General features: G+C 37.1%; 1 protein-coding gene and 1 long non-coding RNA gene across 3 annotated transcripts in view; one reads left to right on the top strand and one right to left on the bottom strand.

Annotated features, from left to right (window-relative positions):
• The window catches only part of LOC143706765 (uncharacterized), a 613,694-nt gene extending 605,080 nt beyond the window's left edge, over positions 1-8,614 (top strand). The window contains exon 2 of the long non-coding RNA XR_013193022.1: positions 8,584-8,614. This is a non-coding gene — a long non-coding RNA (uncharacterized LOC143706765). The remainder of the gene's footprint in view (positions 1-8,583) is intronic.
• A 4,604-nt stretch (positions 8,615-13,218) lies between these two features.
• Positions 13,219-19,431, bottom strand: LOC143706760 (uncharacterized). 2 transcript variants are annotated; one of them, XM_077199037.1, is made up of 8 exons: positions 19,286-19,431; positions 17,237-17,313; positions 16,654-16,965; positions 16,200-16,517; positions 15,618-15,746; positions 14,991-15,023; positions 14,522-14,571; positions 13,219-14,387 (listed from the first exon to the last, which is right to left on the bottom strand). In XM_077199037.1, exons 2-8 carry the CDS (start codon positions 17,304-17,306, stop codon positions 14,382-14,384), a joined length of 918 nt encoding a protein of 305 aa, XP_077055152.1. In that variant the 5' UTR covers positions 17,307-17,313; positions 19,286-19,431; the 3' UTR covers positions 13,219-14,381. The 2 variants fall into 2 exon arrangements, with proteins under 2 accessions (XP_077055152.1, XP_077055153.1); XM_077199038.1 differs by lacking the exon at positions 14,991-15,023 and having other exon boundaries at positions 19,286-19,428.
• Positions 19,432-20,011: the final 580 nt, after the last annotated feature.

Here is a 20,011-nt window from a genome sequence, read left to right as displayed (position 1 = left end):
GTATAACGTGATAACTTTTGGCCTGCTGCACATGAGACCCTTGCAGTTGTGGCTCAGGACCAAAGGGTTTTCACCGAGGGGCAACCCCATTCACATGATCAAGTTTACGCGGCGATGCCTACATGCCTTGGTTATGTCGAAGAAAACTAAGGTTGTGGAGACCATTCTACAATCCAGAGCGCCTTCCACTAGGAAGCTTTATACCCTGAAGTGGAAGGTTTTCACTTCTTGGTGTAGTGACCGTCAGTTGGACCCAGTTAACTGCCCGGTTGGTACAGTGCTGGAGTTTCTACAGGAGCGGTTCACTGCAGGTCTATCCCCGTCCACTCTGAAGGTTTATGTGGCGGCCTTAGGAGCTTACCACATTCCTTTGGGTGGAATGTCTGTGGGTAAAGACCCTTTGGTATCTCGTTTCCTACATGGCAAGTTGAGGCTGAGGCCTGCTGCGCGCACAAGGTTTAAAAACTCTGTTCCTCCTCGCTATTTCATCTCTAAAGAGAATAGGAGATCTTCAGGCTCTGTCGGTGGCTCCCTCGTGCTTGGAATTTGGACCCGGCATGGTTAAAGCATTCCTTCATCCTAGGCCGGGTTATGTTCTCAAGGTCCCCACTAATGTGACCCGATCTATAGTGCAGCAGGCCTTCTGTCCTCCTCCGTTCCAGGATGCGGACCAGGAAAAGCACAATTTGCTTTGCCCGGTTAGGGCGTTTAAAAAAAAAAAAATGTCATTGGTCATTTAGATAATGTGACGCATCCTGTATACGGAAATGAACCTGGACATTCTATCCGTCGAAAAATCTCAAAATCGGCAAAATGGACATACGCGGTTTTCATCGGACAGCGACGATATATATATATATATATATATATATATATATATATATATATATATACACACACACACACACACACACACACATTATATATATATATATATATATATATATATATATATATATATATATTAGTCATTCTTGGCACATTTTCCAAGTAATTCACTCAGTTTAGTCAGGTGGCAGTGCTGGCCACAGTATGAAAAAGCAGGGCTTAGATTCCCTTTCATCGTCTGCTAGAAGCTTTAATGCTCAGCAACTCTACACGGCCAAAAAACAAATAAGCAAACAAAAACAGACATTACATTACGTGTCAATGTGTTGTAGGCTCTATTTGAATAGATCAGTGTGTATGTGAGTGCAAAAGAGAATTTTAAAACACTACGTTTACTTAGATAGGGCTCATGTTGTTGTTGTTTTACTGAAATAGAATGTCTTGAATAGAATTAAAACTGCCATCATTGTAAACAATGGCCTATTTAGATCAAGTAGCTTATAAATGAGTACACCTCATTTTGACACTTAACAAATTCAGAAATTTTATTTTACATAGAAAATACATTAGGGTTCCTTAAGGATGTAATGTTCCTGAAAGTATTAATCACTTACCAAAAAAGCATGTCAAAATTAATTAGGAAAATAACATTTTCTTATCAAGGTTATAAATGGTGCAAGTTAAAGGCAATTTTTAGGTGTTACATAGCCAGCTGAATCATTCTCAAACTGAATGCTGACGACAATGTTCAGAGAAAAATGTCAGAAGACTTATTTCATTACACAACAAGGTTATAAGCAAATTATTGTTTTAATGTACAGTACGGCACAGTAGCAAAAGTAATAAACAAATACAAAAAAAGAATGGATTTGTAACAAGATCCCTGAAATAATCAATCAGGGGCCAGTTGCATAAACATAGTCGCGAAGTTAAGACTGTGTCTTTAGAAGTAGTCTGGCCAACTAACAATTAGTTTGGGCTAATCAATCAGTCTTACTTTGCTCATTCACATGAGACCAATAACTGCCTTAAAAAGGTTATGACCAATCTTAAAAAAAAAAAGAAGACTAACTTGTAAGACTAGTCTGAGCAGTTTATGCAACCATATCTTTAAAAAAAATATGACTAACTTGTAACACTAGTCTAAGCAGTTTATGCAACCAGTCGAAGGCCTTCACTTTAAGCTTTAATTTTATGATGAGGCAAAAAAGAGCAGGAAATTGCCAAAGTGTTTCAAAGCTGGCAAAAGCTATGAGAAGAGTGATGATTTCATTTCATACAGTCCTACAAGATGCATCAGTAAAATGCATGCTTGATTATTAATGCAGAAAGTTTGTCCAAAGTTCATGGTAACAAAATAAAGATGTGTGGGAAAACATACCCTTGGTCTCATGTAACAAAGTCAGCCATCAAAGTATATGGTGTTGCAAGGGGGAGCATTAAATGCCGTGCGTGGCCCTCATAGTGAAATTCAGTGGGGGTATGAAGTTCTTATAGGGATGTGAGTATACTGAAGGTGTGGGGGAGTTGTGCTTTAGCAATGGTGTCATGAATTCACACTGTAATACACAAGATTGAAACAACAAGCAAAAGTTTCTCGTATTGTGCATTTTTTTAAATGACATTGACTCTATACATTCTACCAAGTGAAAAACCTGCTGTGTACAAGCATTTCACACGACCTTAGCTCTATTTAGCACCTCTAGTGGGATTTTGTAGAGACAAGTTGTGCAACACTCCCCAACAAACATCTGGGCATTCAAGATGGTCATCCTCCAGTAGTTAAACCGGATGGATATGACAATTTGTCATGAATTTGTACAGTCAGTGCTAAGAAGGATCAGAGCAAAATACTTGAAGTTATGAAGATCATACTACGTAATAATAATGGAATAAACATATATATGTACTCCTCTTTGCAGCCCTTAATTTAAGCTAAATTGCCTAATTTAATTATTTTACATTTTTTTCTATGTGTTGTATTAGCTCTCTATAGTCTAGGGAAATAGGGGTAGCAGTAACAAAATTGGAGAAAGAGCCCCAGAACATCTTATCTCCAGCCCCAGTAACACACATAGTGAACTAACATGGATGTTTATTGAATCAAAATAAAGATAGATGGAAACATAAGCTTCAGGAGGGGGCAACCCTTACACAAAGAAAATATATTTCCTAATATATGAATGATTGATATATTAAATGATTTAATGGTATATTAGAAAATATACAGAATAGTATATTGAATATTACATAAGGAATTGCCACTTTCATATATTGAAAAATATGTGACAATATATTTAATGTTACTGCAAGTGTTTAAATATATTGAACATAATCATGCAGTATATACACACACTTAAAAAAAATATAATTTAATATATTCTTATATTTTATAATTGTTTACTAACACATGACACTGACAATGTCAGCGACAGTGACGATGACCATTAGGTGGTGACTGTGACAGAACTACCCCTCCCGGCAGGCGCGTCCTCGCACCGTAAATGGTGAAACAAGTGAGGGGGGGGGGGGGCATCCTGGAGTCCTCCCCCAGAGAGTCACCAGGGACCGATGACTCCAGGACGTTACCAGCAGTTCGGGAGACCAGGGCGAAGCAGGTAGTGCTCATGGCGTAGACGACCCTTCGGGCGGCCATGGCGGATACGAACCTTTGGGAGGACATGTCGGAGACGGTCTGGCCACTCTGGCCACTCTGGCAGAGGAGTAAATTTGGCAAAAATTGGCAAAAATTTTCTTGGGTGGAGCTATGGGGACAGGCTCAGGGACAGGCCCTGAGGGCTCAGGCGGCATGACTGCGGTCATCATTGGCCAGGGTTCGAGCGGTGAGGTGGCCATCTTGGCCGGAAACGAGGGCTCGGGTGAGACGACGGCCATCTTGGCCGGAGACGAGGGCTCGGGTGAGGCGGCGGCCACCTTGGCCGGAGATGAGGGCTCAGTGGAGGGTGACCAGGCGTGAACAGTCTCTGGCCTGGCGGACATGACGTGAACAGTCTCTGGCTCGGCGGTCATGACGTGAACAGTCTCAGGCTCGACGCACATGACGTGAACAGTCTCTGGCTCAAGGTCAATCAAGTTACTTTCCTCCAGACCTTAGACGAGGGCAGTAGTGCAGACGGGGACTAACACATGACAGTGACGATGACATTGACAGAGACGATTACAGTGACGATGACCATTAGGTGGTGACTGTGAAAATCCACAGGCTATGGGGAGAGTGGGGCACAACCTAACAAGGGCACCCTTGTTTTAAATACTTCCACACATGCTAGATGAAACTTGTGTATTTACTAGTTGCCATTATCAACACTACTGTATATATATTTTTTTACATTTACATTTATTCATTTAGCTGACGCTTTTATCCAAAGCGACTTACATTTGCTATGTATGTAAGAGGTTGCACGCCTCTGGAGCAACTAGGGGTTAAGTGTCTTGCTCAGGGACACATTGGTGTTTTTCTGATTGGCCGATGTGTTGGAAGCGGGACTTTTATTTTGACGGCGCTGCAGACTTTTATTTTGACGGGTGGCGCTGAGAACACCAGCACCAGAAGAGAACGGCAGCGCCTGATCACACAGCGCTTACTCACATTCTCCGTCTTCATTAGTTTACGATCTCTGTCAGTCAGATCTAATACTTTGTTAGACAGAACCGGTGGCTACAGAACTGGTCAAAGAAAGTAAATGGTATGCGAAAAAGTAATACGTTTGCTTTTATATTGTTTGTAACCGAAAAGGCAAACAATCAGCCTAAAATACCTAAAATCTCATTTACCGTCAACATTCAGCAAATGTGCATCTAAATAATTTAAACAAATCTCTGAATATCTAATAAACATTTAATTTCACAAACCTTGCAGATTTAAAGGCACAATACCTAAGATTTTTGCATTAAAATATCCCAAAATCACAAGGCCAGTGTTATATATTTAGTTAAGGTGATAACTTACAATATTCCAAATGTTTCAAACAATGTTTAAAAACAATGTCGCGAGAAAATAAATATACAATGTTCTACATAAAGATTAACAGTCCTTTGGCAAATGATGTGGGTATGTTCGAATGTACGTTAAAATGCGCAGCGTTATGACAATTCAACAAATACAGTAACATCTGTGATAACTAATTTACTATTAAACCTTACTTTTCTTGCGGTTATTTCAGTTTAATGAAAAACAAGCATGTCATTAAACGCAACATTTATAGAAATCGAACTTTACCTCATCCATGAAAATTAATTTTCGATTCCCGTCTGACTGATGTATCCACGGTGGAGTTGAAAACAACAGTTCCCATCATTCCGCGCTCATCACCTAAAGATTGCTCACCGTCGTCATCAAGCAAAGCCGTTGTTGTTTTTTGAATGTAGCGCCCTCTAGCGGCATAAAATCTTAGGTATTGTACCTTTAATCGAATCCAGCTGTGATATCTTGTGAAGTGTGCATTTGTAGCCTGCATAAACGTGTTCCTGCGAGTGACGGTCGGTCCGTGCGCAGTGAGTGAATGCGAACAGAAGATCAGCTTCACAGGAGACTCTATCGAAACACTTTAAATCCTTCATTTTAAAATATGCTGTGCTATATCCAGCGGCCCACTGTGTCATATTCATGTCGTTTTCACTGTGTGCTGTTTGTAAAATTAGCGTTACCTTGTCAAAAGTCAAAGTAAAAAAAAAAAGTCTTTATTTGAAAAAATATGATTATCAGTGATTACTCATTAATTACCAGATTACTGAGTGCCCTATTACAGTGTTTACTTCCTTTTTATTCACATATTCATATATTTTTAAACAATTACTTTATTTGTGAACAATTCTGTGATAGGATTGCAGATTCAAGAAGTTACCATCTAAAGTATAGGGCCTAAGCATGTTTATTTTAAAGATTTTTAAATATGTATTAAATTTATCAAATTTAATAAATATTGATTTATATAAATATAAAGTGTCTGTGCAGGGCCGGCCCGAGGCATAAGCGAACTAAGCGGCTGCTTGGGGCCCCCTGGTCCAATCGAGTTTAAATTATTATTATTATTTTTTTAGATGACTTAAACAAGTGACATAAATGAAAGAATGAATTAATGAATAATTCAAGACAAGAAAATTCTGATTGCATGATCAATATAGCCTACCTGCCAACAACTGCTGCTGTGTCTGCCAGCGTTTAGGTCATGCGCATAATCTAGACACCTCACGAGTGCATAGACAATTCGTGCGCAACTGCGCATAGTCACGTAAGTTGGAGAAAATAGCCGCAGGGGAACTTGACCTTCTAGGTGTAAGGGTAGCAGTTTGAATAAATAAAAAACATAGCACTTTGAACTCTTCTCTACTATATTATACCACACATCAGATCACTAACTCCAAAAACCCGCGACATTCCAGTACCAAGTGCGCACGACCCATTCCTATCTACGGCAAGCCCCGAGGGGAAAAATAGATTGCATACAAACATACAACGAGCGCCAGTAGCCTACATCATTACCGGTATTATAGTTACATACTTTGTTGGATTCTGTCATCTACAATCCAACAAAGTCTGTTACAATAATAATAATAAAAAATATTTTGAGGACAGTTACACTGTATTGAGACAGTTGAGAAATAATAATATTTTTACAGTTTTCAACAATAATTGTCATTTCTAATTTCTCAGTTTTGTCAATATTTTAGCAAATAATTTATTTTATATGTTTTGAGAGTTTGTTTTAAGAAGTTTCAAAGAGTTAGTAAAATAGTAAAGTAAAAGTAAAAAACTTTTTTATTGAAGTAGGCATCTATTTTTTAAGTATTTATTTTGTATTAATACATAGCCTCACTGTATTCATTTATAATGTATCATTATTGCGTGACATTTGTGTCAATAATCGTCAAGCACAGGTGACTTCGCGTAGTGGGAGGGGGCCCCCAAATCAAATTCTGCTTAGGGCCCCCAAAAGGCTCGGACCGGCTCTGTGTGTGTGTGTATATATATGTTCTGCCTTGCACCCCTCAGCCCCCTCTTGTTTGCCAGCACGGCAGCTGGGTGCGGTTCGAGGACCCGGTCATCTGTCTTCTCACGCATCCCTGGCCTCGACTGCTTCAGCACTAGCTCCATGATCGAGTCCCGAGGTGACCGTGGCAGAGCAGCACACCCTGTGTGACAACAGTTCACCGCGGCCTGCTGCCAAACCCTCACCGACTGAGGGGCCATGTACAAGGGGCGTGCTTTAATGGAGGCCTGGGCAACCTCCAACTACATGGGCACTCGTGCCTCGAGTTGTTGCAGTTGGACAACAGAGGACATAGTCCCCTTTCCATTACCGCTGGACCACCGCTGACAATGAGTAACGCTCGGCTCCTCAGTGAAAAGCAGCTAGTGCGCGCATCCACTTCCGTATTGAAACCCGTATTTATACCGATGTAAATCACGCACGCCAATTCCATTGGCTCGTTCAATAGTACTCGAAGATGACTGGCTCCCTGGCGTGATCCCGTTCAGTCGACGTCAACTACGTCCTCCGTTCCCTCGGTTGCATACGCAACCAGGACGTTTACTATTTATGGAAATGTATTATGTATTATATCGCATTATATTTTGCAGTATATTACCATATCTTTTTTGGTCACGTAAGGTAAGGCCAACACAACAAACAAAAATTCATAACCCTAATACATTTTAACCAACACACACACACACACGCGAAAAACAGCTTCAAACAAAAATGGCACTTGCCTACGGGTTTCCTCACACAATATAACTTGTCTCAAACTCTGAAATCACAGTAACACTAATGACTGAAACTCAGTGTTGGACAGTAGCGACGCTACTAGTTTAACTACATTTCTCAGTGTCGCTGTTTTCTGAATCAAATAGCTTTTCAGTAGCGGAGCTCTTTTTTTGATCAAGTAGTGCGGTAGCATCCACACAAGCTAACCATTTTTTCCAAGCATTTCTAAAGCTCAAGCTCAAATCGGAAATACAACTGATAAGTATCACTGATGCTGGATCAGATAGTGACGGTGACTTCTTCTTCTTGTTTTACGGTGGTTGGCGATTCTAGGGCCATATGATTTCATTACCGCAATATGGAAAACGTGGACTGAATCACAGTATATCCATGCATAAAAACGAAATTTACTGTATAACGCGGAATTTCAATGAAATTTGTCAGATCTTGGATGAAAAGAAGGTAAGTAAACTTTAAATAAAATTGCGATAGACTAGTGTCTGTGAATATTAAACCGCATAAAGACTATTTAAAAAGGAATCATGCATGTTCTGCGTGTCTCTGTAAATGAATGGCTCAGACGCGCGGCCGCGAATACATTTACCACACCCTGAAGCACCCATGACGCTCGCGATGTTTTCAGTAATGGATTGATGAACTTCATCTACACAGCCGCTCTTGGAGTCACTTTAGCAGCATTTTAGCTTTATTTTAGAAAAAAACTATCGTCATATCAAAAACAAAACAAAAAACAGAGACTCAAAGGTCTAGCTACATGGCAACCTGTCAAAATAAAAGGTTGGTTTAACGTTTGAAGAAAGTTTTGCTTAAATCATTAGGCCTTTTAAATAATTGATCATTACAATTTAAAATATTATAAACAAACTATTTCATAGTGCCCCTTAAAATGTCATTTATTTAAAAATGTTAATAAATTATTGTTAAATTGTATACGTTTCATGATTCAATTAATTACACATGTTTTTGATTATTAAAATTGTATTTACCCATTAAAATTGGAGTCCAGAAAAATAAAAACAAAATAAAACTGAATGTGGAATGTGGGAAAAAATAAAACAGATTTCATAGGGCCCTACAAACCAGCTTTTTGGTGCATTACCACCACCTTCAGCTCCATATGGTGTGACATCACGTACCAATATCAATCCTTGGGCTGACACGTGAAGTGATAAATGGAAAAAGATGCACACACTCTTGACTCTTTTGTTATAGTTTTATATAGTTCTATGGTTTTATATAGTTATTATTATTTATTTATTTTTGCCAAATTGGTTTGGAACAGTTGTTGAATAAACAATTGAACTGACAAATTATGCCTACCTATATGTTTGATTGACAGTTTTATTGATCACTGAGATATGACTTGGAATTAAGTTGGTTCAATATAAAAATTAAATTTGAAAAAGTAGCTTAGATGTAGTAAACTGCTTTTGCCATATTGCTGTAGCTTAGCTTGCTACATTTCCCAGGGTGGTAGCTTCTGTGTAGTGAAGCTATATTTAATGTAGAGTAACTGCTAGCTTAGCTCACTACATTTTCAAAGTAGCTTGCCCAACACTGCTGAAACTTACCAGCAACAAGACAGTGCTGGGGCTGAGAATGGTTCAAACCTTTTCTTTGCTGCTGCTAACCTTTGCTTTAAAATGTTACTTACCTTTATATATATATATATATATATATATATATAAGTAACTTTGCAACTACATGTCAACTAATTCTGTGTATAGCGTTTTATACAATAATTTATATAGATAGATTACAATAGATTGTTGTACAATAGACATTTTTTTTAAAGTATATCTATTGAAAAGCTGCAATACTGGTGTCCATGAGCATTTAAAGTTGTTAGGAGTTCTTTTTCAGCATTATTTACTTGACGCAAGAATCAGTTTTAAAGTGTTATTTGTTAAAAAAAAAAAAAAGAGGGGGAAAAATCCAGGGACTCACGTGTTACTGTAAAAGAGGAATGTAAAAAATTGCCTCAAATGTTTTGGCCTAAGCCAAATCTTTTCAAATAAAGAAACACATCTGCCTTTTGTATAGAGGTGATAACCAGTTATCCATGGGTTGTGATGTGATGATTAAAAGACTGCGAGAAGACAAAATGTCCTTTTTCCTTTATTGTTGTACAGTAAGAAAAATAAAAAACATGAAGTACAAAAGTGCTTTAAGTTCTTCTGGGATAATTTCCTAGTCTTAAGCATCTCTACATGCTACATTTTAGAGGTCTGCGCGGGACACAATTTTCAGACCCGCTCCCGCAGTGTTCAGTCCCGCTCCCGCCCGCTCCCGCAAAGATTTGTCATTTTTAGTACCGCTCCCGCCCGCATCTGTGATATAATGTCCCGCTCCCGCCCGCACTTTCTGTCTGACGAAAGGTCTTGGGGAAAAAAATGCGTGCACACAAAATTCCTTACCAATACTTGGTAACATATTTATTGGTCCCATATTACGAACAGCATAATATTCACAACAGTACTTTATCTGAAGCACTAGAGGCGCTCTGTTCCTCGTCCATGCTGTCTATTTTGAACTTGAACTAGCTTTCGAATTCGAACTCGGAGCAGCGGGAAAGGAATTGTCTCTAAACAAGTGTGCGTGAGATTAGGCCCCGCCCTACCCGACAACATTCACAAGTTTAGGCTGCTTAAAACGTTTTTATTGCTGCCAATCAGAATCTCCCTCACAACTACAAATTATGTACGCTACTTTAATCATTTATATATTTTACTTTATACTCATATTTAATTTGCGGGAGTGCAGCGTATCATCCCTCCCGCCCGCACCCGCAAGTGCACCTCATCATCCCGCCCGCTCCCGCAATGACCTTTAAAAATTTGTCTGCGCGGGAGTGCAGACCTCTACTACATTTAAAGCGGCACTATGCAGGATTTCTGTTTTGTCAAACAGCGATCCCTAGAGTCGCTGTAGAGTACTTGTATTTAACGTTACTGTCGTAAACACCACTCACGCAGAGCGTATCTGCACCTTTCTTTTACTGTCTATGATCTGCACTCACGGCCTCTGCACTTCATAATAATAAAGTAGCCTACCGCGTTAGGCTTACCTGAGCCTACATGCCAGATGACACCAATAAAGTGTATCATGTACGTCGCATTATTTCGCAGGGCTCTCAAGTTTTGAAGACAGGCAAGAGTGACATCCAGCTGACAGATACATTTTTGTCATTGGTTGTTGCGTTAAATCTTACCCAGATACAATAGTGCTATTTTCTGATTGGCTATTGTGTAGCTCGACGAACAACACCTGCGGAGACGCGCTTGATTCCTGCCGGTTCCACAGTGAGAGCGGCGCGGCCAGAGTTTTGGGTGCTGCGGCATATTAAATATATTACAAATAGTTTTTCAGTGTGAGAAATACAATGTGTGGTGGGAGAGCGTGACAAAAGACCAAAATGAGTGACTTGAGAGCCCTGATTTCATAACAATGTCCGTTATGATGTTGTTAGACATGATTATTGCAATTTATCATAATAGTTTGCAAATTGCGCTCATTTACACTATTTACAACATGTAGGCTTATTTATGTCCTGATAATTATGTGAGATATTGACAACTGTTCTCATGATAATCGCAGGAATCAACTTTAACAGTGAAAGACTGAGCGAGTGGGACTCTTGTCCGGTTCCTCGTGCTGTCAGATTCTCGTTACCTTTTTCTAGACTCTTCCGACCGCGCTTTCTTAGTTTTTTTCGCCATTCTGAAAACGCAGGTCCGATGTTTACTCGTGTCTGACTCCTCCCTCGGTCAGTCTGCCATTTCCTCTTTCTCTGTTCCTCCGACAATGCTTTTCTAGCTTTCTGCTTCTTATATGCCAGCTTTGCCATGGGACGATAGTTGTTCTTATAGCTAGCCGTATCCTGGATGGGGGCGTGTACGCGCATAGACATCATATAGATAGACGCCCTATCGACCGCTACTGCCTATTGGCGCGGACGAGCCGTGGGGCCGCCATCTTAAACCGGTCACCCGCTCCGCTCAGTGTAATCTGTTTGGAAGGTGCAATGAGCTGCCAGCGCATTTAATTAATCATATCTCACTGAATACCGAACTGATTTTCACGCGGGTTTTTTTGCTGCAAAGGTCATACACGTAGCTACACTACAGGACACATTGAATATTTTGTTCACAAAATACAACTAATAGTACGGTAGTGTTAAATGTTAAATCTAACTTGTGTAAAGTAATCCCCGAGTGAAGGTCCGCCGATTTGAGCAGGAATATACTGCACATTGCTCTGAAATCTACTGCTGCTATGCAACGCAAATAGGAGTATGACCTGCTTAATATGGCGGCCGCATTTCTTGCGCCCCAGCGGCCAATAGGGCATCTAGGGTCTATATGATATCTATGTGTACGCGTGCAGTGCCGTAAAGCAATTTGTTACCTCGCGAGACCTGATCTCACACGATACTTCCTAACACTGAGGCCGGCGGCCTGCCGGCCCAAAGTTGCAAGGGTGGTTTTGCGGGTCACATGCACCAGGGGGGTGCGAGACGACCACCATTCAACACGAAATCAGTAATATAAACATTACAATGACTCCAAAGCTGTTCGGTTAAGGTAAAAAAGCTACTTAGTTCTGCTTTAACAGAGAGACATATATTTCATAATTTTATTCAAAATCAAGTAAGAAAACAAATGCATCCTTTATTCAGAGCATTCCTTCTTCAAAACCAAACCATTCCTTGATTTAACAGAAACTACTTATTGGCACACAGTTGTATTCACAGTTACTCTACTTACTGGGAAAATAACCACAACACAAATCATGCCACAATTCACTTTTGAATTACATTTATTTTTATTTTTGTATTGCTTACACACTAAAAGTGTTATTTGAGGACCACTCAGTGAAACCATTCACTCATATACCTAATCTTTAGACCAAGTCTGCAAAACTACAGGTACATTGTGGTTTAAAGTCAGGTTGCTATTGTAAAACAAACATTTTACAAAACTCTAAACACAGTTCTCTACATTAGACAAATCATTAAAAGCTAATAGCTCTTTAGTTTAATTTGGGAATCGCTGCCATTTAAATGCCACGATCATCTCCCGATTACCTACACCCAATAATCATGTGTGAAAACACTTACACATAAATTGTTCACTTAGAAATCAAAACTTAGTGTTTTGAAAGAAATTATTTTTACCCCCTTGCATTTCTGTTTGTGTATATATATATATATATATATATTTGTATGTTTGTGTATATACAATAGTATATAAAACAGTAACAAATTCAAATTCTGCTGTAAAGCAGCTCTAACAAGCCAATAGTGACAGTTCAGTATTGATTCAGTTTAGTTCCATAACAGTATAAAATTCATCAGTTGTACATACATTATGTGTTTAAAGTGTATTTGTGCACATGTGCATGTGAGTGCTTGTGTGTGGCTAATCATTTTATGTTTGTGTAGAGTTACTACGCAAAAATACCATTTTAAGAAGAGTTAAAATAGTTTAGAATGAAGTATTTGCTTATGCAAGATATGTGTGACGTTTTGCATGTTGTGTGTGTGTTTTGTTGTTTTTTGTGTGTAGTTTTGAGAAATGGAGCCATAGTTTCAAGAATTTTGTGTAAGCATTTGAAAAAACTGTAAAGTGGAATGTGATTCTTTTTGTTTGACAGTAATTATTTATTGAGGTAAGACTTAAGAAAGAGATCCTTCCTCAGACAGTGATACAATGGTAGAAGTAAAACCATAATTACAAAAAACTGTATGTGAATTAAAGCAAAAAAGTGTTCAAAGTTGTCAAAATTATTGTTAATTTAGGGATCATTTAGGACTCCCTTCCTAAAAAGGATATAGCTTCAGGTGTTTTCAGGTTGTTAGAATTAATGCTGTTAATGTTTGATGTATAATTTGTCAATATAATGTATATATTTTTTTTTATTTCAAATCTATTTGTATAACACTTACTAAATAAGCATAAATGTTGTTACTAAGCAGCTTTACAGAAAATGTGAACATAAAGCCCTCAGTGAGTAAGCTAAAGGTGACAGTAGTGAGGAGAAAACTTTCTAGAAAGATACAAAAAAACTTTTTACAGGACTATAGATTTGGATATTATTTCCTACTGCTGAACATGACAGCATGCATGTTTTTATTTGATTATTTGAAATTATCATGAGTAGTGATTTTTTTTTCTGACCAGGCATATTGATATATTTAATCATTTTCAAATGAACTTTGACAGCCATTTTGACAACATTTTGTAAAATATTTCCTCACATTTTCAACAAACCTCATTATACCCTCCTTGGCCCTATAAACCCCAGTTGGAAAACGCATTGTTTACTAGTGATTAATTTAACAGTTATAGTGCTCCCTACATGCTCTTTACATTCCTTTGTAAATGTAAAGAGAAGTGATAACACTTTACAATAAGGTGTCATAAGTTAATGTATTAATAACTAACTTGAATTAACAGTGAGCAATGCATTTCTTACATTCATTAATCTTTGTTAATGTAGTAAATAAAAATATAGTTGTTGATTGAGATTAATAAATGCTATAGAAGAATTGTTTACTGTTAGTTTGTGTTAACTAATATAGTGGACCAATGTTAGCAAATTAAACTTATTTTAAAGTGCTAACAGAGACATTATCTTACAGTCATTACTAAAATCTTACAGTAACATTACAGTCATGTGAAGCAGCTGCCATTTTCTTTATACCTTCACTTTTGTTTTAGTGAAATGGTGGCTGTGCTGACCTCAGTATGAAAAGCAGGGCTTAGTTTCAATTTCATCTGCTGATAGTGGAAGCTTCAAAGATTAGGGCTAAAAAAATACAAATAGAGAAGTCAAAATTTCAATTATATAACTTAACAACATGTTAACTATTAACTAGTATTAAATCGTAATAATCATAACATTGCTTTGATCTGTGCCTAAAAGCAAAAATGTGGGCCTACCGTGTTGTCTGATTCCAGATCACCTTCAGCAGTACTTCCTGATTCATAACCTATTTTAAAAAACAAACCACAAAAAAAAATACATGTTATATTGTTAATTGATAAGAATATCTGTGTAGTCTATATAACTATACTTTCTTGCACAAGATAGAGCCCTTCAAGTGTCATTTACAAGGCCAAAAAATTGGGGGGGGATAGTTTATTAGAGAGAATGTTTATTATTTCCCATGCATTTTTATTAGAATGAGACAGAGTTGCTGTACTTTCCCACCAAGTATGCTTTCAGACTTATCCGCACAGATTGTAACTCAGATTAACCATGAATGTGAGAAAGTGGAAAAGTGAAACAGAAATCAATTTCAAGCAGCAACTGATTGTTAAAACAGAAACAACTAAATGTTTCAGAGAGAGAGAAAGTTTGACCCAACACCATTGTAAATATAAAATCACATGCATTTGTGTAACATACTTAGAAAAGGATGGGCAGAAGGTCGTCTATCGTCTGTGAATAAATCCAGTATAACATTATAAATCACTACTGACTACTCAAACCCATATTGTAGAATAACCTTTAATTTGAGAAGCAGTTTTGAGATATTGAGCTTCAAAGTTTTTGCATCCTAAGCGACTTTGTTTTCTAAATAAAAAGTCCTAAAATGTACACAGCATTACAAAGCAAATAGCCTAATGTAAATTTGTCACATAATAAGAATGTTAATGACAAAATTTTGACAAAATGTCAGATAGAACCTTATAATTCCAAGTTGACGAACTATAGAGAAGTGAAAATACAGCTTCACAAAACCTAGAGTTGACTTAAGCTTAACATAAACCGAAGTCATAATCAAATCATGATAAGGAATGTCTAAGGTCTTTTAGTAACACAAGAATTCCCCTTAGACAATATCTACTGAGGCCTCTTGTTTCTAAACTTAAGCATTGCCACATTTCCCCTTTTTGGCTGCAAAAAATGTAAAAAGTCTGTTTCACAGAGATCCTTCCTCAGACATAACAATCACTGAAATGTGTATATAATTGAAATTCAGGTAAGCAATAGGTCAGTTTTCTTTAGAACAAATGTTAAAAGTATACTCACGTTGAACATTTTTTTTTCGAAATATCAACAGAGCACACAGAAGACCAACAATGAGTGATCCGATGACCATCACACCAGCAACAATGTGTGTTGTATTAGATGTTATAGAAGATTCCTTGTCAGAACCATCTGAAGAAACAATAGATACAATTAACAACAGCACATATTCTCCATGGCAATGTTGTAAAAAAAATATACTGTCCTACACAATTTTCTTCATGACAATGCACAGATTTATAAATTTGCTGACTCAAAGTAACCTGAGATATATGTGGCAATATCAATGCTTTATTGTACTACTCTAAATTGCATTGCAAAGAAAAAATTATACTAATAAAATGCCATAATATGGCCAGCTCCCTACAATTTGCCTTGTCTCAAAACATGCCCAGTGTCTTCAGAATCCTCAGAATCCATGGTATGATAACGTAAACACTCCTGAACAGTGCTACTGTTAACCCTGAGTTGACATATGTCTAGAGATAAAACCACATCTATTCTGCAGATCATATTTTTACACAAGCTTCTAACTGTTAAATAAGCACTCAGGTAAGAGATGGTAAGAAAATGAAGCTTAATTACCTCTAGCAGATGTGATCTGTAATGTGCTTTCTCCATCTTGCACATATTTGCTGTTTAAGACAATGCATCTAAATGGCCCCAGGTTCAAGTTAATAGACTTGAAAGTCAGTTTGCTAGATAAGGCCACAGATTTTAAACCATTGGTGTCATTGGTGGCTTTTGTCAGGTCTGAATTCATGGTCCAATTCGTTCCAGAACGGTCAAACCAATGGATGAAGCCTGCTGGGTAGCCATCAGTAGCATTGCAGTAAAGGTCGACGGTCCCTCCGTCTGTTACATCTTTAGGCCATGTGCTTGAGATTGGATTTTTGTACTTGGCTTTATTGAGGGTAAGAAACATTCGATAAGTGTCAAGAAAGCAGAAAGTATTATAATAACCACTTTTAAAAACAAAATGGCTAAGAATTTCAGAATTTTATTTTATTTGATGAGACTGAAGAAATTCAAATCTCACCTGTGATAGTGATTCTAAGTTGCACTTTTTTTTCACCTGTGTCTGTTAGAACATAGTACAGATATTCACCCTCATCAGAAAACTTAGTGTCTGAGATTTGCAGCGATGGACCCAATGCTGGGTTTTTAAGTCCAAAGCGTGGATCTCCTGAATTTGTCTCCTCAAAAAAAGTGAAAAGTGGTTTGTTCTCTGTGATTTTTTTTAAAGAAACTCCTTCTATTTTAATTTCTTGGATGTCTTTGAAATTGCAGTTGATAACTGTGGTCTCAGCAACAATTCCAACAGTAGGTAGGCATTCCAATCGCCACAAGTCTGTTAAACATAAAAGTGCAAAAATAAAATTGCATTATGGTATTTTAGTGAGAGCATAACTATATTTATACTCAAAGGAATGTTCAGAGCTTCATACAAGTATCTTTTGACAGAATCTGTGACATGCTAACCACAGAAAATAATTTACAATGTAAAAAAGAATTAACTTGAGCCCAGAACATTTTTTAAAACTGCTTTAAGGACACCAAACAATCTTAGTCTCTAATAATCCAATAAATCCAATAAATATCTGAATATTAATGCATTGTACCTTGACTGGGCCTCACAGCAGGGATGAAGAGAGAAATTATTACAATAACCATAACCATCACCAGAGACATGTTTACTCTGAAAGGATAAGAGAGAGAGAGAGAGAGAGAGAGAGAGAGAGAGAGAGAGAGAGAGAGAGAGAGAGAGAGAGAGAGAGAGAGAGAGAGAGAGAGAGAGAGAGTTCACAATAACGAAATTATTGTACTTTGTTGCTGTGTACGTGTTGGGAACCTTATCTCTACTATTGTAAAAGTTTAAGCTGGGTTTCAGGAAGCAATGCTAAGAAGCATTCAATGTTAGTTCCTTCAAATAAATAAAGCAATATGGTGCTTAATCATAAAATGTTGTGCATGTAAACATAGATACATTGTACATGGTGCATAAACATTGATAGGCATAATTAATTGCAATAGAGATGACATGAAATTAAAATTATAATAAAATTAAATAGGGGAGAGCGGGGCACAACCTAACTCTTTTTGACTTTCTCAGTTTGTGTAAATTCACTTGGGTTTTAGAGTATTTAATAAAGGAAATACTCTGAAACCCAAGTGAAATACTCTGAAACCTCAGTTTACACAAACTGAGAATGTGTGATTAATTTCACACAAGTCTAGGACAATTACGTGGTTTTGTTTCATTAATACAGAGTATACTTTTTTCTTGATTGACCCCGAAAGAATGGAAGTGAACTGATAACACGCCCCATGTTGGGGTACATTGTAACACGTGAGGGGCACATTATAACATCACCATATGACAGCTTAAATATATTTAAAAGACAAATATATATATATATATATATATATATATATATATATATATATAATACAAACTAAAATATTCTGTAAATAAAATACAGTTATTAACTTTTTCATATAACACAATGGCATTTTTTTGTTTGACAACAAACACACCATAAAACACAGCTATACAGCATAATTCAAAACCTAATAATAATAATAATAATAATAATAATAATAAATAATTTCTGAACATTGACTCTCAGTCTTTATTTGACTTTTTATCATGGTTTCTCTATAGAATTCATACAAATATTGAATATCATATGTTTGTTCTTGGAGCTTCTAAAACTCACACAAAAAAACAGAGAACTTTAGTAAGAAATTAACTTTTGCTATGGTTAAATAAATGTTCAGTGATACTGGTAAATACACTAAGTTTCATCATACTGGCATGTGTGGAAAGCTTTAATTCATGAGTGTTACACATGAATTACAACAAACCATGCAACTAACCATTACAACTAACCATGTGTGTTACACATGGTTACAACTAACCCTGCGTTAGGTTGTGCCCTGCTCACCCCTAATAATAATAATAATAATAATAATAGCTAAATTGTTAAGTAGCCTATGTATAAATGTTTATTTATTAATTTTACATATCCACATTCAAATTAAGACAGCACGTCTTCAGCAGAATTTTTCCATCTCCATAAACTAACAGTCTCCTCTTTCGCGGCTTCTTTAGACTCCTGTTTCCTGATCTTTAGACCTGTTCTTCGCATTGTCCTAGTCCAAATTATTAAACCAAAAGTTGCAACCTGCCTTCACTTTATCATTCTGTTGTTCATTTTTGCTACTAGATCCATAACGTAATAAATTTATACCATTAATGAAAAGTGATTGGTATGTGTAAAAACACTATGTTCTAAAGCCTGAGTTACTAATGCTTTTTTAGTTGTGTTGACGCATGCGCTGTTTTTATAAATATATTTCCGTGTATGAAATAGGCTACATTAAAAGAAACTATTGGCCTACCAAATAGCCTAAATGTTAACAGCCACTAGGCTACTCATGATTAATAAACATAAGAGCTGCAACCACATTTAGGCTATGTGCCCTAATCTTACTGCTTCTGTCTTTTTAGCGCGTACGTTTTTAAGCGATTTTTGACCTCATTAATTTTCAAAATGTTAATGTTAATAGTTAATGTTTACTATACTAAAACGTAACACGGTTGTTCAACTTTACGGATATTAAAAATGACACCATCGTATATAGGCAAAAGATTAAACAAAACTTACAGTGTAAATGCTCTTCAAATGGACGAGGAAACGAGAATACAACCGCATGAAGCATTAATGACTGCCTTTGTAATGGAGATCTTGCATGCTTTCACTTTCAGTATGTAGCCTAGACCAGGCACGGCGCCAGGATTCCAGGTTTGGATGGGCCAGACCAATTGTGGGTGGGCCTTAAATTAAAAACGTTAAATTAAAAACGTTATCCAATCACTGTTTAACCTAATAAAAATTACTGACTAATATACTGCTATATTATCTGTACGTAGACTATAATATAGATTTTAATAGCTTGATGCTCTTTAAAATTTTGTTGCATTGTTAAACAGTTTCGGTGAATAGGAGTCAGGACGGACCTATCCGCGATCGCTCTCCTCTTCTGACCAAAGAAGAGCGCTTTGGAATCTCCATTAGGCTACGCATCATACCTGGGCTGCGAAAAGAAAAAGAAAAAAGAAAAGAAAAAGCGGTGTTCTTTATAAAAGAAGCACTTCAGAAATAGTTGAAATTGCATTTATTAGGACTCATGGTATAGCCTATTATAAAAAATAATCTAAACTATAATAGCCTATATTTAGACAGTAAAAGAGGTCAGGAATGTAATATTTCCCCAAAACATAGTTTAGTTCTGCTCGTATAACATTAGGCCGAATATTTCACAATTCTTCTTAATTGTTTTAAGTTTTCAACAATACATTACAGATCAACAACACTGCGCGACAGTTTCAA

The sequence above is a fragment of the Siphateles boraxobius genome, unplaced genomic scaffold (genome assembly GCF_051911475.1).
Source record: "Siphateles boraxobius isolate OS27281-9 unplaced genomic scaffold, OSU_SipBor_1 41, whole genome shotgun sequence".
In the NCBI taxonomy this organism is placed as follows: Eukaryota; Metazoa; Chordata; class Actinopteri; order Cypriniformes; family Leuciscidae; genus Siphateles; species Siphateles boraxobius.
This window is presented reverse-complemented; position numbering and strand designations above follow the sequence as displayed.

Excerpts from the sequence above, each read along its gene's own strand:
- LOC143706760 (XM_077199037.1), bottom strand. The coding sequence starts at position 17,306 with ATGTCTCTGGTGATGGTTATGGTTATTGTAATAATTTCTCTCTTCATC. Across the intron at positions 15,747-16,199 it reads ACAGATCACATCTGCTAGAG|ATGGTTCTGACAAGGAATCT; the intron begins GTAATTAAGCTT and ends TTGTTTCTTCAG. Across the intron at positions 14,572-14,990 it reads TTCTGCCCATCCTTTTCTAA|GTTATGAATCAGGAAGTACT; the intron begins GTATGTTACACA and ends TTTTTAAAATAG.